The following is a 23689-nucleotide window of genomic DNA, read 5'->3' on the forward strand; positions in this document are numbered from 1 at the left end:
CGGTAAACCCGCGAAAAATGGACGCCTCCTATAGGCATATCAGCGCTTGGGAGGGTGCGGTATTTACTTATCCTCACCACAGAACAGTCCAGTCATGACGTGCGCCATCTTCACAATGGGCAATTATCGTAGGCCTGGGCATCTTATCATCCAGCTCGATCTACATAGTAGAGTCTAGGCGTAATCCATAATCGGTGACCGGGTCGCAGATAACAGGCGCACGATGCAGATATCTCTCTCCACCGTGGTGGACCAGCCTATCGCGACAGCTACAGCGCGTCTCATGGTGTATTGACAGCGCCTTTCCCACGGGAATCCAGGCGACGACAAAGCATTATACTATTCAATAGAGTTCAATGATAGGAAATTTCTGATTTCCGCTTGACAGGAAGATTGGGTTTTGTGGCGCCTCGAGAGTTTCATGCACTCGATATGGTTGGCGAGACCGGGACGGCTCCCGGTTTGGTGGCTGGTAGGGGGGACCAATTGGGATGATAACAAGACGCGGTTCTTTTCGACAGCGATCTATGATAGGTGGTTCTCGATTTCTTGTCGACAGAAGCTTGGATATTGTGGCGTCGCGACGGTTTCATACACTCGGCATCGTTAACGACGCCGGGACGGTTTCCGGTCCGGGGGAACTGAGCAACGTGGTGTCGGGCGTTGAGATGGAGGTTGATAGTGACAGCTGAAGATTGGTGTTGTCTCTTTTCTGGTCCTTGGTCGATTTCATCTGCCGTTTTTGAACCTCACCTGAGGCGATAAGCAGGGGGGATGGCGTTTCCCCCGGAGCGTCCGAGGCAAGGACCGGCCCAAATGTAGACATTGGGCCAGCCTAGCCTTCTTTCCTTGCGCATTGATGATGATTTCGAAGTGAGGGGAATGATGCTTTTCAGAATCAAAACGCCCCATCGCGCCCGTGTCTGTGGCAGCCTCGGCAAGTCCTTCCTTCGCGGAAACACCCTCTGCTTTGGGATCACGGAACCACCTTCCCCGCCGGAAGCTCTAACCACAGATGACCGACTTGAATCTCAAATCTGGGGCTGACATGGAAGAGGTTGGTGGTATTGAGCTTTCAGTCCGGTCGGCATCCGTTGGGATTCATATTGTTAATGAGGCCTTCGCGACGCCATGTCCTGAATGCGTGACAACTATCGGTTGCCACCTTTTTGACTCACGTCAGCGTTGATGCTTGCACCATTCCAACATCGCTCCTGTGTAACGCTGTGGATATACAATGAAACAGCAGGGTTATACATTGGTCCCAGGAATCGGGACCGGATATGTCCTCTGGACTGACACCCCGATAAGTTTCTATGGCGGCGTTGACTCCAAGACAGGTGAGGTGATCGATCGGCATCACCCTCTCTGCGGACAGAATATCAAAGATAAGATCCTGGTGATACCTGGTGGGAGAGGGTCTTGTGCAGGAAGCGGTGGCATCCTGGAATTGCTCCATGCAGGGTGTGCGCCGGCAGCCCTGGTGTTTGGCCAGCCAGAAGTCCTAGTTACCCTTGGGGTATTGGTTTCGCGCGCTATGTTCAACAAGTCGATCCCTGTATTAGTTCTCGGTACGTCGTTATTCTCTGACCTTCAATATCATAGCCATGCTTCCATTAGTGAAAACAATGTCACCTTCGGAGATGCTGCCTTGTGTCTTTCGCTCGAACCCTACGCCCATTTCCCTCCAACTTCCATCACACTCAGCCCAAACGATAAAGATATATTGGACGGAAAAAAAGGCGAGGCAAAAAAGCAGGCAATGGAGATTATCATGCTTTATTCGCAGGCGCAAGGTGCAGACGGTCTGATCGACGTCTCGCAGGCGCACATAGATGCCTGCGTATATGTCGGTCCAACCAGTCTACTCATTCCCCAAAGGCTCCTCGCTCTCGGTGCTGAAGTTGCCGTTCCCACGACGATGAACTCACTTAATGTTGATCGGCGAAGGTGGAAAGAGCTTGGGTGTGAGCCTATCCTCTCAAATGCTGCGTCTGAAGTTGGTGATATCTATATGAAAATAGGTGCGAAAGAGAGCTTCACCTGTGCACCCTACCTGCTGGGGACAGCACCTGGACCCGGTGACCAGATCGGCTGGGCAGAGTCCAACGCTGTGGTATATGCAAACAGCGTCCTGGGCGCTAGAACACAGAAGTATCCGGACTATCTGGACGTCATGATTGCCATCACCGGGCGGGCACCGAATGCGAATTGCCATACAGATAGTGGACGGGTTCCAACTCTCCGCATTGACTTTCCGGAGTTGGATGAGTTCGATGACTCCCTATACCCTTTGCTGGGATACTTTGTCGGGCAGCGAGTAGGAGCAGAGATTCCTCTCATCATTGGGTTGAACAATATCACTCCACTGCCTGGAATTCCAGAGCTGAAGGCTTTCAGCGCTGCCTTTGCTACGACGTCGGCAGCCCCAATGTTCCACATGAAGGGCGTCACACCTGAAGCCCACAAGCACGAGCATCTACTCTCTGAGCTAAAACCTGTCCCGATTACTTTTAGTGATTTGAGGGCGTGCTGGGAAAAACTAAACACGCACGTCGACAGCTCCGTCGCACTGACGTCCCTGGGAAATCCGCATTTTGCTCTTGACGAGTTTGCCGCACTGGCGAAGTTAACAAGAGGCCGAAAAAGATCACCCGTGACTCAGATGATCATCACGACGAGCCGGGAGGTATATGAAAGGGCTGCTGAAGCTGGGTATATTGCTTCGCTGGAAGCCTTCGGAGCGACTTTTATAACGGATACATGCTGGTGTCTCATTGAAGAACCAGTTATTCCGCTGGGCTCGAAGAATCTGATGACAAATTCCGCAAAATATGCGCATTATGGGCCTGGGACGACGAAGCGCGGCATTCATTTCGGTAGTCTTGCGGCGTGCGTGGACGCGACGGAGTGCGGATACAACAAACAGGGGACGCCCACATGGTTGAGAGGTGATTCTCCGCCCTGAGTATGATCGTAAAAAGACCCTTGTGGAATATATGCCGGTAGCTCGTTGATGAAATGATGCAATATATCGCAATCTCCAATACCTTCCTGCACGGGATGGCCTTCCTGATTCGGATTTTGGCGGGGATGCTATAAGAACCCCGCCACTGTATGGACTCCCAAGTCATCACCACGCTCTTACAACTCTCGACATGCCTAAAATCTTCCTGTAAGTACTGTAAAAAGCCAGACTGCAATTCCATCATACCTGATTCCTTAGAACTGGCGCCACAGGCTATATCGGAGGCCAAGTGCTCCACACCTTATCAACAACCCATCCCGACTATGAAGTCGCAGCGCTGGTCAGAGATGAGACGAAAGCTGCAGCGGTAACAAAGGCCTACCCTAAGACCCGCATTGTCCTTGGAGATCTGGACCAAGTTGATCTCATCGAAACCGAAGCCAAGAAGGCCAATGTCGTCGTCCGTGAGTTCTGGTTAGAGAAAGGCAGACCGATTGCCTGATGCTGACAGTAAAGCACAGATGCCGCTAGCAACAAACACTTGGAAAGCGTGAAAGCAATTTCGCGAGCATTCGAAGGACGCCAGGATGGTAAGCTTATCACTTACGTTTCCACTGATAACCGAGCAGTAGCTGATTCCCGGAACAGCATACTACATCCAAGTCACAGGTGCCAGCGTCCTCGCCGGCCCCGAGATCGATTCCAACACATACGGCGAACCCTCAGATAAAATCTTCGACGACCTAGACAACATTGGCGACCTTCGAAAAATCATCCGCGATTACCGGAACCGACGGGTTGTGGATAACTTCATCCTTGATCTTGGTGATAATGGTCCCAAGACGGCGATTATCTTCCCGCCTATTATCTTTGGACGGGGTGAAGGACCGGTCAACAGGCGCAGTGTACAGGTCCCTGCTATCTCCAGGGCGACCCTGAAGCAGAAGTCTGGTTTGTATCTTGGTAAGGGTTTGAGTCGTTGGGGGGCTATCCATATTGCGGACCTGGGACAGTTATTTGTGAGGCTCGTTGAGGCGGGCATTACGAGTTCTGCAGCGGCCGTGTGGAATGAGAACGGATTGTTCTTTGCAGAGAATGGGTTTGAGGTATGTCGAATGGCGAGACGAGGCTTGCTTAGTTACTGATGCTGATACCACTTAGGCGTTCAAGGATATCGGAGAGCAGGTGGCCAAGGCGGCGCACAATTTTGGGTATATTCCGTCTAGCGAGGCTCATTCGATCAGCCTAGAGGACTCAAATTCCGTCATTAATGGCGGCGCGGTGTTCCTGGGCTCGAACGGTCAGGGTCGGGCCTTGCGGTCTCGGAAGCTCTTGGGCTGGGAGCCGACGAAGGGGAAGTTGGAACAGTATATCCAAGAGACTGTCGCAGACGAGGCGGCACTTCTGTGAGCTATACAGCTGAATCAGGCGCTGCGTCAGCAGAAATATAATAAATTCTCAGCAGCTCCGCCTAATGCAACTGCTGATTCATAAAAATAAAGTCAACAAGAATATCAATCTGTAATACAGGGCACGAGCCACCTCTTCATACCCCCATATGCTGATCGCAATGCCAACTCCTCAAGCAAAAAAAGCAAACCCCTTCTTGGACCTCCCAGCATCTCAGCACCCTCATGTCCAACTGCGTTTCTTCTCGCATTTCATGTGGCAACTTCGCCGCGGCAATATACACATCGTTGACGCTCTTCCTCTCATACTCCGACGACCCGGGCATAAGACCCACGTCGAACAAGGATTGAGTGTATCGGCCAATCCGCAGGCTTCTTTCCATCTCGGGCTCTTCTTTTCCACCTTGTGCGCGAAGGATGTTGAAGATTTCTTCGTCTATCCTCGTGTGGAGGCGGTCTTGACCCATTTGGATTATATCTGCAAGAAACGCGAAGCCTTAATATGAGGAAAGTAGTCAATAATGGAGCAGGAGAAGCCAACCTAAAACATTTTCCGGCATGGGGCCGTAGTTGTCGACAGAGACAGCCCAGTCCCTGTAACCAGGCACGCTTTCTCTCATCCAGATAAGCCGCTTCGCAGCAGTGCGAAACAAAACCCCCAACTTCATTCCGTACGCAAATTTCAGGATTGTCCAGAGCTCTTCGCAGGATCGTTTATTGATGTCCTCCAATATCCAGGTCTGGGCCCCGAGCGACACCGTTTTGTGGCACTTGTACTCCTCGACGAAGGCGTATAACGAATTTAGGAGGCCTGTGGTGGGGGTTGGATTCGACGAAGGTGGCAATTGTACAACATGTTGCAGAAGACTTTGAAGACCGCGGGATCAACGTCAGGAAGCTCCATTGGTACCTTACTCATGGAGTTGGGCTCGTATTTTGCTATTAGCTTGGGGGCGAACTTCTTGCCGAGGACGGATGAGGCCTCTGACAGGGTTTTCGATGAGACCCAGAAATGCCTATCCTTGCATACGATGTCGAGGTCACCGTGGGGATCGTACGGGGCCAGCATGCTCTCATTGCGAAGCACAGGTGCGTCCATTTTTGGCGAATTTTGATGAAGTCATCACAGTTGCCTGGAAGGTGAGATTTAATATCCCTCTATGAGGCTGCGTTTGTCGGCAAACAGGTATTTAGCTAAGCGAGATCTACTTGTATTGATGTTTGTTTCAGTGGTAAACTGGGGATAAAGGAGTTCGTTGGATTCACGATTTGCCTTGGTGGTTTAGGCCGAGATGTGCGAATAGATATCCTTGGTGAGGCTATAGCAACTACCCTACAAGTTGGATCTCAGCTTGGAGCATCATGGTGCGACATTAATCTCAAAATACTTTTATCCAAACAGGAAACGACACTCTGGATAGCCCTATTGCAACTGATTTATCACCCTTCTGGGTGCCACTCGCAACCACCCGGGTTCACGCATCCTACGCACAACCCTTGTGCCAAATCTCGCTCCACCCTCGCAGCCAATCTTGCTGGCGCTAAAAGCTCAGCATGTATACAGCAGACAAGGCACCTCCTAATGTAGGGTGCGTCCACAGCAGGAGACAGTCGCTTAGTCCTCTCTATGATTTCTGGAGGGCTTTTCTCCCAGAATACGGTGAAAGGAGTTAAAGGGTGGATGTCAAGTTGCACCAGCTGGAGCCAATAATTGCCAACAATGTCTGGATTGGCAAAGCACGTACAACTCATGCCTTTGTCATAGGGGGCCCCAAGGATCCGTTCGATAGTGGACATGTACGAGACGCGCAGAGCATCAACCTGGTCTAGCATTGCACCATATTAGTATGAAGACCAAGGAAATTGAGGATATCTTGCTGCAAACCTATGATCTCTGCGATAGGTATAAATGGGGCTATAACATCCACCGGATACATCCAGCTCTCGAGGGCGCAGGGTAGTTGCAGTGCTAGTCGCTGTGATAGGTCGTTGAAGAGGGTTTGGGAGTTCAGGACGTAGGCGTATTGCAACAGCAGCCACAATTCTTCCATCGTCGTGATGGTCTCCAGCACGCGATAGATTAGGACCTCTCCGTAGTTCATCATTACCGGAGCGCAGTCGTATTTATCAACCAGCATTGCCAAACGGTTAATGTGGTCAATCGCTGGCACCGTGGGCACGCCCACGATCTGATCGTGAGCGGTACGAACGAAAATACGAAGGGCATCCGGGTCGTCGTCGTGAAGCTCAATAGTAACAGGGTTTTCAGGCGTTGCATTTCGCACCGCGAGACCTTCCCTAAAGCCGTGACGAAACATCGCATCGAAGAATGGAGAGGAGTCCGACATAACGGCTGGACAAACCCGGAATGAAACATCCTTGGTTTGGAGGATGACATTACCACGAGGGTCACTAATCTCGATTGCCATTTTGTTGTAGGGAAGAGTAAAGACTGATGACTAGGAGATGGGTATGGTAGATGAAGGAAGAGTGGTGAGGGAGAAAACAGAGTGAGATGGGAATTTGAGGAAGAATTCTTTTTGCTGGGAAGCTCATGACCCAGCACCTTCAAAAGAGGCTAGGATAGAATCGAAAGAAGAAGTACCTTGAAGGATTTTCTCCCTTTCAGTCCTTGAACTCAGGTGTGCACAGCTACGTGGTACTGCTTGAAGGATATCACCCAAGTGTGTAGAGTAGGGCTGGTGGAATGCTTTAATGGCACAGGATTTAGTATACAATTTCTCCAGGTTCAACCTGATGCATCTAGGGCTATTTCTGTTCAGACGCCATATTTCACTGCCTCCTTGAACTTTAACAAAGTGAGCTATGATCACCGTTTCTGCCGTCTAATATCGACGACTACAATATTAAACCCTTCCCCAAGAGAGACGTTCATATAGTACGGTTACTTTGGTTTCGCCAGGACAGTGGCAGCTGCCCACGGACGACGTTGTAGCAACTCCAACTACACTAATCCAGGTTGATTTGCGTAAGACTATTGAACGATATAAACTCTTAATACATGTTAAATTATCTTAAAAAGCCTTTGTGCTGGCGGGTACATTCGAAATCTCCATATCTAGCACCCTGTGATGGACCCCCTTTTTTATAATCAACCAAGCCCTCAAAGAAGCTCCTCTAGAATCCTGTTTAAGCAATCTTCCAATTTTCCCAACAAGTGCTCCCTTTGCTCTAGCCAAGCGTATGTACTGCAGCACCCACTCGCGTGAGCAGGATATCGAGCAACAGGCAGTTGTGCTGCTTGGTCGCGTACGTCTGAATATGTTTTTGAATGGAAGGACACAGTCCCTGGCAAGATACCGAGCTTGCCCAAGGACTGGATATACGATCCGATGAAAATCTGGGCGTGTTGGCACTCGCACTCCGCTAGTAAGGCCGCGACGCTAAGAACAGCTTCCGTGGTCGTTAACTTCAGGCTCCGCTGAAGTTCGTCTAGGTCACCTGGGGCGAGTATGCTTATTAGCAAAGAATTTCAAGGGAAGAATGCTAGTAGTAGATGCACCTACGGAGAATTTCCCGGGGCATAGAACCGAGATTATCAATAGCGAATGCCCACGAGTGCAATGCTCCCGAATGGTGGGCAACCAGCTGCTGACATATCTCTATGGCGCTTTCCTTGATCTTCATGCTATGTGCAAAGCGAAGCATCTTCCAAAGATCCTCTACGGATAAAGCCTCCAGGTCCTTCAGTAGCCATTGCTGGGCGTGAGCCATCATGGCAGAGCGGCATTCATACTTCTCGATTAGATCAGCGAGGCTCAACATATCATCAGAATCTACTTCTGATAGATTATCATTCGAGCGGTGATGAGAAATATTAAGGAATATTTGAATCGTCCGTGGGTTTTCCGAAGCGAGGCGCTGGATACTGTCACCGCTGAGCTGGGGCGCAGCGAGTGAGACGGCCTTGGACGAAACGAGGAATTCAGTGTCGCCGCATTTGATGGTGCAATCACCTTCGGAGTCTATTACCTCACGCGCCATTCTGTCGAGATGAAGAAGGTTGGATGAAACTGTCGGTTGTGTTGAGGTGGAGAGGGGAGAAGGTCTTAAGGAGTGAACGGAGGAAACAAACAAACAGCCGAGCGCGTTCAAAGGCTGAAGAAATTTCAAAATTTGTGATCAATGCCTGTATTGCATTATGGATTATACGTTTTTCTGGAGACGCCAATGATTCTAGAAACCCTGGTTTTGTATAGTAGTGCTTAAATACTGGCTTTCATAACAAATATTCGCCTTCATAACTTCAATCCACCGTCCATTCCCTGCCCCAAAGTCCGTCCATAATGAAAGCTAAGGATGCTCCGTGCAGGGAAGATCTCTTGCACACCACCGACATAATTGGAGGCTGTTGTCAGAAACACATAGTGTTAACTTTTGACTTAGATAGGCAACTTGTTCAATTGGTCCACGATTGCAGACGTCACAGTTGCGCTGCGCAGTACACTTTCCCGGCGGATAGTAGACCTTTGGCGGCAATCTAGCAGCGATCTCGCATATCTCTGCATAGCATTTACTCTTGAAAGACTCTGTCCCGGGTAGGATGCCTTCCCTTGTCAGTGTCGTGAAATAGCCGCGGGCAAACTCCCGGGCTGTGGCATGTTGGCATTTGCACAGGTTCTCATACAGGTCCCAAATCGCGATTTCGGTTCGCCTCAGTATGATTTGTCTGTTGCGCTCTAGTTTATCTATTGAAGTGGTTTATTAGTACCAAGATAGGGTAAGAGCGTGCTGTTTCTGGATCCATACCCAACAGACTATCCTCAAGCCAGGAATTTAAGTCGTTGGAGCGTATCGTGGTGTGCTTAAACATCGCTGCGTTTCGGCAAACAAGCCTCTGTGAGAAGACGGCAACGAGATCATTCATTATCAATAGGTCTGCGCAACGGAGAAGCCTCGCTAAGTCGAAAACTGCGGTGGCTTTCCCTATAGCCCTGTAGAGCCAAACTCTACCATAACCGCCCAGTATCGGTACGCATCGGGCATCGGAAGCGACGACTGCAACATGGAGCAACGCCTCAGCGCTCAGGTCGAGGGGAACTTTCTCTGAATTATGGTGAATAATGTTCAAAATGATTCGAGTGGCATCTGCGTCATGGTAGAAAATATGCTTTGTGTCTCGGTATCGCACTCTAGGATTCATGTGCGGAGTAAGTATTTGTGCACCGGCTGCTGAAATAGCTTCTTGTGAGACCTGAAATGTGGCATGCTTGCAGTAAACTTTCCAGTTTCCATCACCGATTATTTCAAGATTATGCTGATTGTCCTCCATCGTGGTGGTGAGTGTTGATGTCTTGGGTGGAGTAGGATGAGGACTGGGTGGAATAAAGCACAGAAGACAGTAAATATAAGGGTAATCAAGAGGGGATTTAGACATAAAATAATAGAGGAATCAAGACGAGGAAGGAAGAGAAGATTGGAATAACCAAGAAGGTAAAATATAGGAGAAATACAGCAAAGGGCTGTGATGGCCAGATATTTCACGTTTTCCCTGCGTTTGCGTCGTTGTCATGATCATCCACTTCTTCTCTTTCATGGCCATGAACCAGATCATATTGAATCTGTAATGTCACTAGAAAGTCGCGCTAGACGTCTATTTCAAAATGGTATTCTATTTTGATATCACCGCAGCCTGACTAACCTGTGCTTGGATCATAGGGGAGAACGACCAGAACACCCTAGAATCCGTTCTCACCTATTCCGCTCAGCTGTAGAAGACGACCATGGAGCGCGGAGGACAAGCAAAGTCGAGGGGGGCAAATAAACACCAGCAAAGCCACCTTAGGAGCCTTGATTTCCGCGTACGGGGCACGTCGTGGTGGTATATTCTCTTTCTTGAAAAGGACGCCAGCACTTGGTTCACTGGGGGGNGTTAGAAGGCGTCCATGGTCCCATCTGGTTCCCTCCCGTTACTTTCGCCATAAACGAGTATCCAAAGATCCCGCTCAGCTTAGACCATATCGACCATGGCCCACACAGCACAAGCAAAGTCGACGCGGCCGGGTATACTCCTTCGAGGGTAATGCTGGCACTCGCGGGTAGCGTACGAATCCACTGGACGACATCTTTGACGGTAGTCGGAGTCATATTATCGGCTATATGAACGCCGAAAACCACTCTCAATGCGGGCTGGATGCGTCGGCAGTCTCCAGGCGTACCGGTAAGCCCAGAAAAAGGGAGGCAAATCGACATTGCACCGGTTCTAAGACCGTGGGATGGCGACCTGGAAGAATCTGGTCGTGCTTGCAAAGTCGCAATGACTTCAGCAAACTCAATGTACCGATGGCCTGCACGTTCGCGGTCCCTTATCTCTCCCGCCAATTTCCCTGTTATGGTGTTGCGCTGGGGCGAGAAAGCTTCTGGCTGGGTTTCGTCGGTGGCAGCGATCACCTCCACGATGCGCTGGCTGGGTCGAGGAGCACGAGGAGCGATAAACGAATAACAACAATCGAAAATAAATAAAACATCGACCTTGTCATCGTCTTGGAGGTAGTAGCCTTCACCAGGCAGGACATGTCCCACCATGTACATCATTGCATTCAGCCTTCTGCCACCCGGACACTCAACAAATCGCAAGATACCTCCAGGCCCCTGGGACCCGTGTCCGGCGTAATGGACGACAACAAGGGCGCGACCGTTGGTCTGCCTTGCTTCGTTTAATGCCTTGATGAACTCTCCCTGTACCGTCCACCCTGGTGTGACATCGCCCGCTTTTAGTATGACCTCCCGGGCTGCGGCGAGTCGAAGTGTGTTTAATAAGGACTGGAAGTGTCCCACGTCCTGGTGGGCGAGTGTGTCATCGAGCTGCCAACGGATGGATATGGCATATGATTCACTGTAAGTTGTCGATCGTTGCAGTACAGCGTCTTGAATGGTACGGTGGAACTCTTCGGTTGTTATTTTCTTGTCCATGTTTGAGATTAAACGATGTGATGAGGTTCGAAGGGAGGTTGCCTTAAGACTAAAAGAACAACTGTTTTGGAAGACAATGAAGAAGACATGGGGTTGAAGGGATGTCAAGGAGACAGAGTTTTTGGTTGAGAAGATGTGTTATGGAAGAGAGAAGATGAAAGGTAAGTCAAAATTAAGAGGGAGAAGAAGAGAAGAACAGGCAAGCAGGAAGCTTCCACAGGCAGAACTTTATACTGCCATCAGTCCATGGTCAGACCACCTCACGCTTCAATACTCCAGCGACCGTGGCCAGTACTGAACCATCCCTTTCTACCACTGCACAATCTCAGTTACTCTTTCATTCTGGCTACCTTCACCAGGTCTATCATCGACATCAGAATTAACTGCTCTAACCATCTTCTCCCTCAACCGTGCCCTCTCCCATTCTATGCTTTAATGACCGTGGACGAAGCGCAGCATCTTCATTTGCATCTTCTCTAGCGACTAACCTTGCCGTGACATGCTTTCCATCGATGAGAGTTACCTATATCCGGGGTGAAGCAGTACCGCGGAACGCCAAAGTATATACGCTTGCGTCACCCGCAGTGAATACACTTTCGCCTGTCCGTCCAGTCTCGATGAAGTAGAATAAAGATATTCAGGTACAAGAGGTTACAGTCAGCTGTCAGAATACCGATAAGTGCAGACTGTGGAGTCCCCATCCTATGACGCTGGGCAGTGGCCCCATGTGCGGGGAGGGCGCTGATGATAGGCTGATGGCAGCAGGGGTCCGAATATCGCGTATATAAGAGGCCCGCCCGACCGCACTTCTTGCCTGACAGCCCTGTGCAATCAACCTCCTCCCTCTCACTACCTGTCTCTCCCTGTCTCTCCGACTCAAGTCTCCCCAAAGCTACTACGCCAATACAGTTTATAGAAAGCTAATATCCAGATATTCATATATTCGATTCATTACCACGACTAAAATAATGGTCCACTTATTTATATACGTCTAAATTGCGTAAGACGACGCAAATCCCAAAGCGACAGGCAACAAGCAAAAAAAGAACCCATGCGACAAGTGATGCGAAAGTTCATGACAATCCCAGTGCAGCAATTACATCTAGATCGGCTCGTCTCGCGGCTCAATCAGGATCTCGTTCATCGCGACATGCTCAGGCTGGCGGAGAGCGTAGACAATCGCGTTAGCCACGTCCTCCGGGCACAGGATCTGTGCCCCCGATGCCTCGCCGTACTTCTTGACGGCCTCTGTGTCGGTCGACATGCCCAAGAGATCGGTGTTTGTGTTTCCTGGCTGCACGGCTGTCACGCGCAGGCCTTGACCGGCCGTCTCCAGACGCAGTGCTTGCAGCGTCGCCTCGACGAAGAACTTGCTGGCCGAGTAGACTCCCAGACCGGGGAATACCTTGCGACCGGCATCTGAAGAGATTGCGACGACATGACCACGCCCGCGCGACAGCATGCCCGGTACTGTAGATGCAAGAGAGTTGAGAATGCCCTTGCAGTTGACGTCGACCGTGCGCTCCCACTCGTCCATCTGGGTGTTAGCCATCATTGTGAAGTACATGACGCCAGCGCAAGCGACGAGGGTGTCTACCGGACCGAGCTCGTCAGTTGCGGTCTTCACGAGGGCCTCCACCTGCTTCTTGTCTGTAACGTCTGTTTTGCAGATTGCGATCTTGCCGCCGTAGCCGGAGATCTTGGCCTTGAGTGCTTCCAGAGCATCTAGGCGTCGAGCGCCGATCGCGACATGGGCGCCTTCTCTGGCCAGAGCAGTTGCGACCGCAGCTCCAATTCCAGATGATGCACCGGTGACAACGGCCACCTTGCCGCTCAAAGCACCGCGAGAGATGCCGCTTAGCGGTCTCTGGCGGGTTGGGGGCTTCCTCAGCCACCCTCTAGCGAACCAGTGCCGGGTATACGTCTCCAGCAAGAACTGGTCGACCTTTGGTCGCTCAACTTCACGGCGAATAGGACGGGTGACGGCGTTGTCCAGTACGACGATGCCGCGCAGGAACTCGATCGATGGCATACCGCTGCGAAGAATATCGACTGTGAAGCCACCGTCACCACCCTTGACATCGCCGCGCTTGCTGGTCCAAAGCGCCACCCACTCGTCCCAGGGAAGAGGGTCGGTCGCATATCCGAGCAGCTTCAGGTTTTCAAAGACCGACTGCGTGTTCACTGGGTCTGGGTCACCCAGGTGGAAAACAGTCTGGTCGACCGAGGTCTGGTTCCCGAGATGAATGATGGACTTGCTAACAAAGTCAACAGGCGTCATTTCTGCCCGCCAGCCCTTCACGTCTGGATACTTCCCGAGCTTGACGGACTCGACGATCAGCGCGGACAGCAGATCCCAGGCGTTGGCGGCACCCGATTGACTGTGACCACTGATCGTACCGGCACGGTGGACTCTCACCGGCAGACCGCGACGACCGGCTTCAAGGACGAGCTGCTCCGCGACCCATTTGGTCTGTCCGTACCCATCCAACAGTTTGGTTGGCACATCATCCACGTCCAACATTGCATCCTCGGGCCAGCCCTTCTCTCCAGATGGCGGTAGAACACCGTTGGTTGAGACGTACTGGACGGTTGCACCGCCCTGGGCTGCCAGGCGAAGGACCTCACGAGTACCGCCTACGTTGGCTGCCCGCAGCGCGGCGTAAGGATAGACAAGGTTGACTGAGGCGGCGGAGTGGACAATAACGTCAACCTTCTGTGCAAGCTCTTCGAATGCATCAGGGGCGAGACCAAACCGCGATCGCGAAAGGTTACCCGGGAGAATCTGGACACGCTCCATGATCGAGTCGTGCCAGATTCCCAGGTCAAGCAGGTTGCGACGAATTCGAGCAACACCACCGGGCTGGTCATCGTCCTCTGGCTCAGTAAATCTTACAAGACAGATGATGTGCGCAGACGTGCTTTCAACGAGATCCTTTAGGAGGAAGGCACCAAGGAAACCGGTGACACCGGTCAACAGTACTGTCTTTGCATCGGTAAGCGAGCAGATCTTCGCATCTGTCGCGCGAATACTTTCGTCGAGCGTGGCATCGGCGCGCAACACCGCAGGCAGGTCTGCCTGGACGGCGGCTGCGTGACCGTCTCGGACACCCCGGACGGTTTCCACATGGCCAGCCAGTGTCGAATTTTCTGCTAGCCGCGCGATTGGAACGCGGAATCCGAACTTGCGAGACAGTCTGGAGGATAGGTCGGCGATAGAAAGCGAGTGACCACCGAGGTCGAAGAAGTTATCGTCTGGCTGCAGTTGCGCCTTGGGAACCTTCAATGCGACCGCCCAAACCGCCGCGATATCGTCAATACCAATGGGATCCTCCTTCTTCCCATTTCCGTTAGTAACGACCTCTGTCGGTGGCGGCGGGAGACGCTTGAGGTCGACCTTTCCAGAGACCTCGTGGGTTGGTAGCTCCTCTACTTGCACCCACAAGGCTGGGATCATGTAGTGTGCGAGGAACTGTGTAAGGGCCCTGCGAGCACCTGGGCTGTGTCCCGACGGGTTGATTTCCACAACCGGGCGCCCTTCAGAAGTCTCCTTGTCGGCGACAATGTATGCCACCAATTGCTTTTCCACACCCTCGCCGTGAGGGATTACGGCGCATTGCCGCACAGCCAGGTGCTTGACGATATCGTTCTCGACTTTTCCGGGAACGACAGAGTACCCGCGCAATTTGATCATCGCACCTACGCGACCGGTGATTTCAAGAAGGCCTGACGGTAGCATGCGCGCCTGGTCTCCGGTGCGGTACATAAGATCGCCCTTGATCCCCGAGAAAGTGTTGGGAATGAAAGTCTTGGCCGTTGTCTCTGGTCGGTTGATGTATCCCCTGGCAAGCATGGGTCCGCCGACGCAGAGCTCGCCACAGGTTCCATCTTCCACCTTGTCGCCCTGCTCGTTAACAATGTAGGCGTGCTTCGGGTCCAGCGGCGGGCCGACCGGGCAGTACTGGGCTTCATCGTCCAACATGTTGCGGATGTCACCGCACGCAATTTCATGTGTCTCGCAGGCGCTGTAGCAGTTAAGAAGCCGGGTGTTGGGCAGCGCTTTGATTGCCCGTCGGGCCAAATCAGTGGTTACGACCTCGCCGTTGAGCCACAGCGTACGCAGCTCGGGCAGTCGCGTGCCGATATGCGGGTGTCGGGAGAGAATGGTAGCAAGGAGAGTCGGGGTCATGAGAGTTTCGCTAATACGCTTCGATGCAAGAAGGTCCACCAGCGCAGCGGGATCGTAGCTGTGGTCGTCAGGAACAGCGACGACAGCAGCTCCACGCAGCAGGGGACGAATAATTTCCCAAATGAAAAAGACGTTGCAGGCCACGCGATCACCGGGCTGGAGGTCCTGCACGCCGAAACGCAGATTATATGAGAGAACGGGGGCCCGGTGTGGGTTTGCAATGCCCTTGGGCTTTCCGGTTGTGCCAGAGGAATACGAAACAAAGGCCAGTCTATCCAGGTCGTCGCTGGCCGGCAGCGGTGCCGGCTCGGTGGTGTGGCCATTGGCGTCGGCGGCGGACTCATCGAGCGTGATGACAGGCACATTGCCCTTGATTTTGCCGGTCTCTGCCCTGTGAGTGACTACCACTGCGGGAGTCGCGTCTTCGAGCACGTCTGCCAACAGGTCTGGAGGGTAAGCCAGCTCCAGCACGAGGAATGCTCCGCCGGCACGCAAAGCGGCCAGACAGGCAATGACATAATGTGCACTGCGGGGGAGCAGCACGCCAACCAAGCTATCCCGGCTCACGCCATAGCGACGCAGGCGCTGCGACAGATCCTCCACTTCCTTGTCTAGCTCAGCATATGTGTATGAGGACTTGTCGTCCTCCAGGGCGAGGGCGTCGGGAGTCGCCTTGGCCTGTTGCGTGAACAGGGCCGCGAGGTCTTTGGTGGTGTCAATGATCGCCATGTTCGATTAGCAACGGTGCAGCGACCGATTGAGAAAAAAAAAAGTGAAGTTCAACGAAAGCCTCGCACGACAAGCAGGACAGGCAGCTGTCTTATACGGTCAACGCGGGCGGGGAGGGGGAATGTGGATGGCAAGGACACCGGCTGCCTGACGGTGGTCGCAGAAAGTGAGTTGCGAGAAAAGCAAAGAGAGGAGAGGGGAATTGGAGGAGGCAAAGAGATGCAGAGGAGGCAAAAATGACAAGCGACGAGTTGACAGCAGGCAGATAGCTTCAGCGTTATCACCAGTGGGGGTTCACATGCTTTTTTTTTTGTTGGTTTCACCCTCTAACTGCATCCAACCTAGTGCTCGCCGGCTTTTCTCAGCGCACTCAGGGCAGCCAGGGACACAGCTCTCCAACTGCTCGTTCCATTCCTGCGGCTGCCCTTCCGGGATTGCGACCTCCCAAGGTTCTTTGTCCCGAGTGATGAGATCATGGCGGGCGGCAATTCTTGAGATTGGCTGTGCTGCACAGACAGTCGAGGATATATGGAGATCGCGGTCCACCCCCACCACACGTCTTCGTCCACTACACCGTTTTTGCTTCCTCGATCCCACAGTGCGCTCGTCTAACTTTTCGCATGGCGAGTTGACCCCAGAAAATGTCGCCATCACACATTCCAACAGCTGCAGCTGTTCAGGGTTCATGAACCCTACCCGGTCATCATTCCACCACTATCTCCAATCTTAAAATATACCTTAACTTCGCCCCAGCTTTTCCGACTCTTCCCGAGAGCTTCCAGCATCTCCAGCATTTTTCAGGGACTCGCTGCGTCCCTGTCATTCTAGAATCCGCACCGAACGGAATGGTGGGGTCGATCCCGCCTAATCTGGAAGAAGTCGCCCGCGATTGGTCCCAACAGATCCGGATTGGGCTGCGTCGGGTGGGTCTGCACCCGAGCCTCACGCTTCATTGGCTATCTCCCGACGCTCCCCGGTCAGGTGACCGGCCCAGGCCTTGAATTCCTGCCCCAGGCATTAATCTGACCGTCCTGGTCCTGTGCGAATAGCTTCAATTTGGCCCGTTTAATCCTTGTCGCCACATTTCCATCCACGTCAGCGAGTGGGATGTCTTCCCACCACTCATGATAAAAGTCAGGGCAACCACCTCGGAAATCGCGCGTCAGGTGTTCGCTTGCACTGCGATGTCGCTGACAAGATCCGCAGCATCACGATGGCCGATTCGTTATTGCCCCGTTCGAACGACCATGTGTTTTCGTTGACGAGTTTCTATCCGTGATTTGGAGAGGTTACCCCGCGACCTACGCTCTCGGCGTTCTTCCCAGCTCTTACGGTGAGGTTTTTGTACGACTCGTTAAACTGATTCATTGGCATTCTTGTCAATTGCTATTACATACAGTTTTCCCGTGCAGCTGATTACGTCCCGACCGATTCCAACAACTATTCATCTCGTGGATTAGATTCCATTGCGGGCCAGAAAGTCCAAAATGAGGCCCCCGATCTCCTCGGTCTCGGTTTCAACTGCGAAATGTCCTGCGTCCAAAAGATGCACCTCCGCCTTGGGCAAGTCTCGTTTGAACGCTTCAGCACCAGGGGGGACAAAAATTTGGTCGTTTTTGCCCCAGACCGCAAGGACCGGCACGTTAGACTGCCGGAAGTATTCCTGGAACTTGGGATATAGCGGCAGGTTGTTCTGATAGTCCCAAAACAGATCGATCTGGATATCCGCGTTACCAGGACGCTGCAGCAGCGCATAGTCAAGGTGATATGACTCCGGCGCGACCGTCCTGCCACTCTGTGTCCCCTCGTCATACTGCCACTTGGTTGCTTCGAAACTGAGCAGGGCTGGTACGAGCTTTGCTCGGATTTTGGGATCATTGTTGCTCTTCCAGAACTCGCGGATCGGGTCCCAGAAGGCTCCTAGCCCTTCGTCGTACGCGTTGCCATTCTGGGAGATGATGGCTTGCACAGCGTCTGACCGTTGCAGAGCGAGTCGGAGGCCGGTGGGAGCGCCGTAGTCGAAGATGTAGACGGAGAAGCGCGTGATCGAGAGCTTATCCAGGAACTCCGACACCACCGCGGCGAGATTGTCGAACGTATACTTGAAGCCCTCTGGGACAGTGGTGAATCCGAATCCAGGCAGATCTGGGGCGAGAATGCGGTACTTCTTCGCCAGGATGGGGATCAGGTTGCGGTATTGGTGGGAGGAGGACGGGAAGCCGTGGAGGAGCAGTATCACTGGGGCGGATTCGGGGCCGGCCTGTCTGTAGAAGACCTTGGCTTTGGAGGGGAGGTCTTGGCTGAGTAGCTGAACACGCGACATGTTTGCCTTGTAGTGGAATCGTAGCCAGGTAAGTATGCGCCAGTAAGTATCGTAAAGATGCTAGTATACTGAACAATGGTGTTGATTGTAACAAGCTGTCGGACCCACCGCACCTATATATACTCTGACCTTGCAAACATCGTCGTCAGTCTGCAATGACCATCCTGGCTGTTTGCAGCGAATGCATACGCCGTTCCCATGGTTGGAGTTTGATTCTATAGCTGGCCTAGAGTTGTTTGACTGCGAGACAAACCCCGCAAACTCCGCGCCTTCTATGGCGTGGCGTCATCATTCGTATTCATCAGCCTTGCCGGTGGGATAAGCTGCAGTCTCGGTGATTGCTCTTGTACGGGATTTGGATAGAAACTTGACATTAAAATACGTCTATTTCTATTGTGTGTTTGTTCTGATGATTGTATACCGGTCTTGGCATGTTGGTCAATATATATTTTCATCCTACTGCATTTATAATACAGCAAGAATGGGTACGCACGTAGCGAAAAAAAAAAAAAAAATTGATTCTTTAAATTCAAGAATCAGAGAAATACACCAATTAAATATTATCTATTCTTCAGGAATTCTATATTTCGAGCCAAAGTGAGCTGCCTCCGGTTCATCCGATGGCGTTAAAGTCGCCGAGTGCAGATCTGCTTAGCAACCACCATCAGCATACGGTAAGCCGACAACACAACATACATAAATAATCAAGCCCAATACAAGAAATTTTCCACGACTGAGCGATAATAAACCCAAGCGAGCAATATTCATGGCTCCAACCAATAAAATCCTCGTCCTCGGCGCTGGCGAGCTGGGCACGGCTGTTCTCCTTGCACTCGCCAAACACCCCCATGCCACCAACAACAGCAATATATCTATATCTGTCCTCCTCCGTCAATCGACAATTACCTCCCCAAGTCCCCAAAAAGATAAGGAACTTCAGGTCCTTCGCGATAACAACGTCTCCTTCATACCGGGCGACATCGCCCTCGACTCACCCCAAACCCTGTCGTCTATTTTCAAACAATTCGACACGGTCGTCAGCTGTACCGGTTTCGCCGCGGGATCAGGAACACAGCTTAAACTCGCTCGAGCCGTTCTCGACGCCAAAGTCGCAAGATACATCCCCTGGCAATTCGGTGTCGACTACGACACGATCGGTCGTGGATCCGGACAGGATCTGTTCGATGAGCAACTCGATGTGCGAGACGTACTAAGGAGCCAGAAGTCTACGCGGTGGACGATTATCTCGACGGGGATGTTTACGAGTTTCCTGTTCGAGCCGAGTTTCGGGGTTGTGGATTTGGAGAAAGGGGTTGTGACTGCGCTTGGGGGGTTGGGGAATCGGGTTACTGTTACGGCGCCGGGTGATATTGGGAGGGTTACGGCGGAGATTATTCTTGGCGATTATGGGGATGTGTTTGAGGATAAGCCTGTCTTTGTTACAGGGGATACATTGAGTTATGGACGGCTGGCGGAGATTGTGGACGGTGTTACGGGGAGGAAGGTTGAAAGGAGGGTCAGGACTGTTGAAGCGGCAAGAGAGGACTTGGCCAGTGATCCTGGGAATTCTCTGTATAAGTATGAGATTGTATTTGGGGAGGGAAAAGGCGTTGCATGGGACGCGGAGGAGACCTGGAACTACAAGCATGGGATCCGGCTCCAGTCGGCAGAGGAATGGGCGAGAGAAAACCTGTCTTGATTTATATATAGAAGTAGATATAATGGACTACTTCGCACCCCTGATGAGATCCGCAGCCTTTTCAGCAACAGCATACACCGTGCTCTGTGTATGCGTCGACGGCACGACAGGGAAGACAGATGCATCAACAACACGCACTCGCCCTTCGGATCCGTACAATCTGAGCTCATTATCGACACATCCACCATCCTCCAGCTTGAGCATCGCGCACGAACCACTCGGGTGCGAAAAGCTCGGCGACCCGGCTGTCCGAACCAGCTCCGCGAGTTCCTTGTCAGACAATCCCGGCTCGGGAGTCTGGACAACAGCCCCAATTGCCTTGTAGGCGCGAGTTTGGGAAATCACATCGGCGTTGAAGCGGAGGGACTGGATCAGGATTTGCAAATCTAGCGGGTTCGTGAAGGACCGGTAGTCAACGAGGGGCATCTTGTAAGGGTCCGTCGATGCAGCATGGACCGAGCCACGGCTGAGTGGCTTCTGGAGACTCGCGACGCTGCCGAATAAGTTTTCAGTTAGGGCTATTTTGCCCTCGGCTGTAGACCTGAGGACTGCGGATTTGATCTTCTCATAGCCGTGGATGATTGTGCTGTCTAATCCGCTCCGGAGGTACTTCTCGGCTGGTTCAGAGGCAGCATGAGCAATGGCTGTTGTTGACACATTCAGATGTTGTGCTGTTAGGAAGGCAAAGACGTTGGAAGTTGAGAATGTCCAAGGACCTGTCCGGTTTTGCTCGTAGAGCTGACCCATCGCGGCGTCGTAGGTGGCGTTGGTGCTCAGGTATGATGGATCCTGGGCTGGATCGTCAAGGTTCGTGAGTTTCATTGCGCCGTAGAGGACTGGATGGTCTTGGAAATTCTCTCCAACACCTGGGACGTCGAGAACTTGCTCGATGCCTAGGGGCTTGAGGATGGAGGAGGATCCTATTCCCGATAGTTGCAGGATCTTGGGCGTGTGGAGGGCACCGGCGGCCATGATGATTTCCTTTCGTGCTTGGACTTTGCTGCTATTTGCCCGAGGAGCGATCTTTACTGCTGGGTTGTAGCTGGTGATATACTCCACGCTGGACAGGTCTGGGGTGAGGTTTGTGACGAGCGTCTCAGGCAGGACATGGTAGTTGGGTCTGCTTTTGGCAATCTCATGGAAGGTTGTCCTTGCGTACGAGCGCTCTTTTGCTACTGGATCCAGAGAGTTGGGATTCCAGAATCCACCGATTGCGTTGGCGGTTCCGTCTAGTTGGATAGGAATGTGTAGCTGGCGGAGGGCATCGATAAAGGCCTCTGCTGCGGTAAGTATGGACCGTATTTGGTCGTTGGATCACTTACTGCCAGTGGTAGAGATCCATGGGGGATACGACGACTGGACAGGGCCAGATGTGCCATGGGCTTCCAAATCGAATGTAATGCCTAGTTGTTCCTGCTGGGCTTCGGTGGGAGGGGTGAAAGTCTCGCTCTGGTTATGTCAATAGCCGTTTTTTGTATACCCCCGATCTGGTAAATACCTTCTTGAAGTACGGCAGAAGCCCTTCCCAGCTCCAAGCATCGTCCTCAATAAGTTCCGCCCAGAGGTCATAATCGCCCGGAGAGCCGCGGTCAAAAGCCATGCCATTGATGGCGCTTCCTCCACCGAGAACCCTGGCAAATGCAACTGATGCAGTGCGGTTATTGAGTGCAGGGACAGGCAGCGAGGTGATGGGCCAGCTGTAGTTGGTTCGAGCTATCGAGGCATATCGGGGGTATTGCACGACGGCGGAGTAATTGTCACTGGAGGGTCAGCTTCGAACTGGTAGGTCAGAGTAGGGGTTACATTTTGCCTGCCTCAATCACCAATACCGTAGCTGTTCTTTGTTAGTCCTCAGCTATACTTGACAATTGGAGGCATACTATCAGGGTCTTCAGAGAGACGATTCGCGACAACCAGGCCGCCGACACCACCGCCAACAACAACATAATCATACTCAGGAAGTAAGTCTGCCTCTCGTGCAATGATCGTTCCAAACGAAGGGATACCTGCTGCACTCCCAGAGCAGCTGAAGGCGAGCGCGACAAACGCGGGCAGCAAAGTCGACTTCATGATAAACCACGACCTTCCAGGTCAGTCTCCACGGATAAGACTGGAGAATGACGATCAGGGACGGAGATCGGGGAGGCCCATTTTAAAGACCCAAAGTCCCTTAATCAAATGTAGGTCCGGCATACCCGGAATGGGTAGCGGCAACCCTTAGTGGTTTCAGTCGTGATTTAGGGCTGTCGGTGTCTGCCGGTGTCATCTGCCATTCATCTAATCTCGCGAATCAGAAAAGACGCTGTAAACACCCTTGTCCGCGTCAGATCGAAACAGAACATGCCCCGAGTCCAATTACCTAACGAGGCGCCTTGGCTGCTTGTATTCTATCGCAATTCGCGACGATCTTTCCTCATCACACTGAGCAATGAAATCTGGCCACGGGAATGTTTGGCTATGGCTTGGCTTCATTTAGAAAGACGGGAAAATTAAGACACTTAGGAGGACAATATAATTGTTCTGCAGGGATATTTAGAACAGCCCGTGCTGGCGGACTTTCTGCATGAATTGAGCGCTCTATGGTAAAAGGTTACTGTGAAGTTTACAGATATCAGTCTAAAATGGGAAGTATTTTAGCATACTTGATTTTCTATTGAACATAGGCTGTATAACTAAATAAAAGGCACCAGGCCTTGCCTCCCCAAGAAGAACTCCAGACGAGTCCAACATAGATGTCCCTTATTCTCGGGGACACAGCCATCCCACTGATATTCCTCCGGTTTAACAATCGCCTTAGGACAAGCATTCTTACCCCCATCTGACCGGACAACGAGTTCATAGAACTTGATGCTGTACATAGACTGTGAAATCCAGGATGCCCACCCATTAGGGTTTGCGATGACACCGGGGAAGTCCACGAGTATTTTATACGTCACAGTGGTTTTCTCGCAAAACCGGAACTCACCTTCGTCAAAGTCGTCGTATACATTGACTGGCCGGTGGAAGTGGTTGGCTAGTCTCTCTTTTAGTTCTGTCACTGTCCTTCTGCGCTGCTCGTACACTGCTTGCATCAGCGTTCCTCTGCGAACTGGGACTGGGATTTTCTGGGTGCAGGTGAATACGACCGGAAAGGTGTTGGGCGTGTATTCGAGATCCGCTGCGCTCGCCGCGGTTTTCCGGAGGGCCTTGAAATGGTGCTTGCAACGGGGGCACATTGTTTCATATGAGGTGCAGAGCATTTTGCTGGTTTGTCTTGCTTCGATAATTTGATAGTCTTACCTGCTTTTGAGAGGAATCTACTGCAATATTATAGTCTACATGACAAAGACGCCATAACAAAGGGTCGACAAGGAGTGAACAAGGAGATAATAATAAAGAGTGTCTACCCTGAATGTAATCAATGAAATCTCATCCTCTTTGTCAACCAGGTGAGCTGTTT

At 51.9% G+C, this 23689-nt stretch overlaps 11 protein-coding genes across 11 annotated transcripts; 3 read left to right on the forward strand and 8 right to left on the reverse strand.

Moving 5' to 3' along the window:
- The first annotated feature begins 1031 nt into the window (after positions 1 to 1031).
- On the forward strand, positions 1032 to 3184 carry ASPVEDRAFT_837020 (aconitase family protein). Its single transcript, XM_040817434.1, has one exon. The coding sequence runs from the start codon at positions 1238 to 1240 to the stop codon at positions 2966 to 2968; it is 1731 nt and encodes a 576-aa protein (XP_040670993.1). The 5' UTR covers positions 1032 to 1237; the 3' UTR covers positions 2969 to 3184.
- On the forward strand, positions 3159 to 4378 carry ASPVEDRAFT_31627 (uncharacterized protein; the record flags this gene model as incomplete). Its single annotated transcript, XM_040810508.1, has 5 exons — positions 3159 to 3175; positions 3227 to 3432; positions 3490 to 3558; positions 3617 to 4074; positions 4130 to 4378. The coding sequence occupies 5 exons, from the start codon at positions 3159 to 3161 to the stop codon at positions 4376 to 4378; spliced, it is 999 nt and encodes a 332-aa protein (XP_040670994.1).
- Positions 4379 to 5594: 1216 nt separating this feature from the next.
- ASPVEDRAFT_74620 (uncharacterized protein) lies at positions 5595 to 6806 on the reverse strand (the record flags this gene model as incomplete). Its single annotated transcript, XM_040816265.1, has 2 exons — positions 5595 to 6203; positions 6263 to 6806. The coding sequence occupies 2 exons, from the start codon at positions 6804 to 6806 to the stop codon at positions 5818 to 5820; spliced, it is 930 nt and encodes a 309-aa protein (XP_040670995.1). The 3' UTR covers positions 5595 to 5817.
- A 635-nt stretch (positions 6807 to 7441) lies between these two features.
- ASPVEDRAFT_893571 (uncharacterized protein) lies at positions 7442 to 8412 on the reverse strand. Its single transcript, XM_040818590.1, has 2 exons — positions 7905 to 8412; positions 7442 to 7839 (listed from the first exon to the last, which is right to left on the reverse strand). Exons 1-2 carry the CDS (start codon positions 8380 to 8382, stop codon positions 7502 to 7504), a joined length of 816 nt encoding a protein of 271 aa, XP_040670996.1. The 5' UTR covers positions 8383 to 8412; the 3' UTR covers positions 7442 to 7501.
- Positions 8413 to 8691: 279 nt separating this feature from the next.
- ASPVEDRAFT_31630 (uncharacterized protein) lies at positions 8692 to 9670 on the reverse strand (the record flags this gene model as incomplete). Its single annotated transcript, XM_040810509.1, has 2 exons — positions 8692 to 9086; positions 9148 to 9670. 2 exons carry the CDS (start codon positions 9668 to 9670, stop codon positions 8692 to 8694), a joined length of 918 nt encoding a protein of 305 aa, XP_040670997.1.
- A 587-nt stretch (positions 9671 to 10257) lies between these two features.
- Positions 10258 to 11310, reverse strand: ASPVEDRAFT_31631 (uncharacterized protein; the record flags this gene model as incomplete). Its single annotated transcript, XM_040810510.1, has 1 exon — positions 10258 to 11310. The coding sequence occupies one exon, from the start codon at positions 11308 to 11310 to the stop codon at positions 10258 to 10260; it is 1053 nt and encodes a 350-aa protein (XP_040670998.1).
- A 924-nt stretch (positions 11311 to 12234) lies between these two features.
- ASPVEDRAFT_44759 (non-ribosomal peptide synthetase) lies at positions 12235 to 16705 on the reverse strand. Its single transcript, XM_040813127.1, has one exon. The coding sequence runs from the start codon at positions 16226 to 16228 to the stop codon at positions 12413 to 12415; it is 3816 nt and encodes a 1271-aa protein (XP_040670999.1). The 5' UTR covers positions 16229 to 16705; the 3' UTR covers positions 12235 to 12412.
- An 863-nt stretch (positions 16706 to 17568) lies between these two features.
- ASPVEDRAFT_44761 (alpha/beta fold hydrolase) lies at positions 17569 to 18798 on the reverse strand. The gene has a single exon (XM_040813128.1). It carries the CDS (start codon positions 18549 to 18551, stop codon positions 17685 to 17687), a length of 867 nt encoding a protein of 288 aa, XP_040671000.1. The 5' UTR covers positions 18552 to 18798; the 3' UTR covers positions 17569 to 17684.
- Positions 18799 to 19317: 519 nt separating this feature from the next.
- On the forward strand, positions 19318 to 20250 carry ASPVEDRAFT_31634 (aromatic alcohol reductase; the record flags this gene model as incomplete). Its single annotated transcript, XM_040810511.1, has 1 exon — positions 19318 to 20250. The coding sequence occupies one exon, from the start codon at positions 19318 to 19320 to the stop codon at positions 20248 to 20250; it is 933 nt and encodes a 310-aa protein (XP_040671001.1).
- A 13-nt stretch (positions 20251 to 20263) lies between these two features.
- On the reverse strand, positions 20264 to 22353 carry ASPVEDRAFT_837287 (GMC family oxidoreductase). Its single transcript, XM_040817436.1, has 5 exons — positions 22131 to 22353; positions 22054 to 22084; positions 21749 to 22010; positions 21573 to 21699; positions 20264 to 21527 (listed from the first exon to the last, which is right to left on the reverse strand). The coding sequence occupies exons 1-5, from the start codon at positions 22318 to 22320 to the stop codon at positions 20278 to 20280; spliced, it is 1860 nt and encodes a 619-aa protein (XP_040671002.1). The 5' UTR covers positions 22321 to 22353; the 3' UTR covers positions 20264 to 20277.
- Positions 22354 to 22922: 569 nt separating this feature from the next.
- On the reverse strand, positions 22923 to 23489 carry ASPVEDRAFT_31636 (uncharacterized protein; the record flags this gene model as incomplete). The annotated part of the gene is made up of 1 exon (XM_040810512.1): positions 22923 to 23489. One exon carries the CDS (start codon positions 23487 to 23489, stop codon positions 22923 to 22925), a length of 567 nt encoding a protein of 188 aa, XP_040671003.1.
- Between the last annotated feature and the right edge of the window lie 200 nt (positions 23490 to 23689).

The sequence above is a fragment of the Aspergillus versicolor genome (genome assembly GCF_001890125.1).
Source record: "Aspergillus versicolor CBS 583.65 unplaced genomic scaffold ASPVEscaffold_8, whole genome shotgun sequence".
Lineage (NCBI taxonomy): Eukaryota > Fungi > Ascomycota > Eurotiomycetes > Eurotiales > Aspergillaceae > Aspergillus > Aspergillus versicolor.

What these genes read in the sequence shown, in the direction of transcription:
- ASPVEDRAFT_837020 (XM_040817434.1), top strand. Translation starts at nt 1,238, where the DNA reads ATGAAACAGCAGGGTTATACATTGGTCCCAGGAATCGGGACCGGATAT.
- ASPVEDRAFT_893571 (XM_040818590.1), bottom strand. Translation starts at nt 8,382, where the DNA reads ATGGCGCGTGAGGTAATAGACTCCGAAGGTGATTGCACCATCAAATGC. An exon ending in TATGCCCCGGGAAATTCTCC is followed by an intron (nt 7,840 to 7,904) that starts GTAGGTGCATCT and finishes TACTCGCCCCAG; the next exon opens with GTGACCTAGACGAACTTCAG.
- ASPVEDRAFT_44759 (XM_040813127.1), bottom strand. Translation starts at nt 16,228, where the DNA reads ATGGCGATCATTGACACCACCAAAGACCTCGCGGCCCTGTTCACGCAA.
- ASPVEDRAFT_44761 (XM_040813128.1), bottom strand. Translation starts at nt 18,551, where the DNA reads ATGTCGCGTGTTCAGCTACTCAGCCAAGACCTCCCCTCCAAAGCCAAG.
- ASPVEDRAFT_837287 (XM_040817436.1), bottom strand. Translation starts at nt 22,320, where the DNA reads ATGAAGTCGACTTTGCTGCCCGCGTTTGTCGCGCTCGCCTTCAGCTGC. An exon ending in GTGATTGAGGCAGGCAAAAT is followed by an intron (nt 22,011 to 22,053) that starts GTAACCCCTACT and finishes CTGACCCTCCAG; the next exon opens with TGACAATTACTCCGCCGTCG. An exon ending in TTCTGCCGTACTTCAAGAAG is followed by an intron (nt 21,700 to 21,748) that starts GTATTTACCAGA and finishes TGACATAACCAG; the next exon opens with AGCGAGACTTTCACCCCTCC.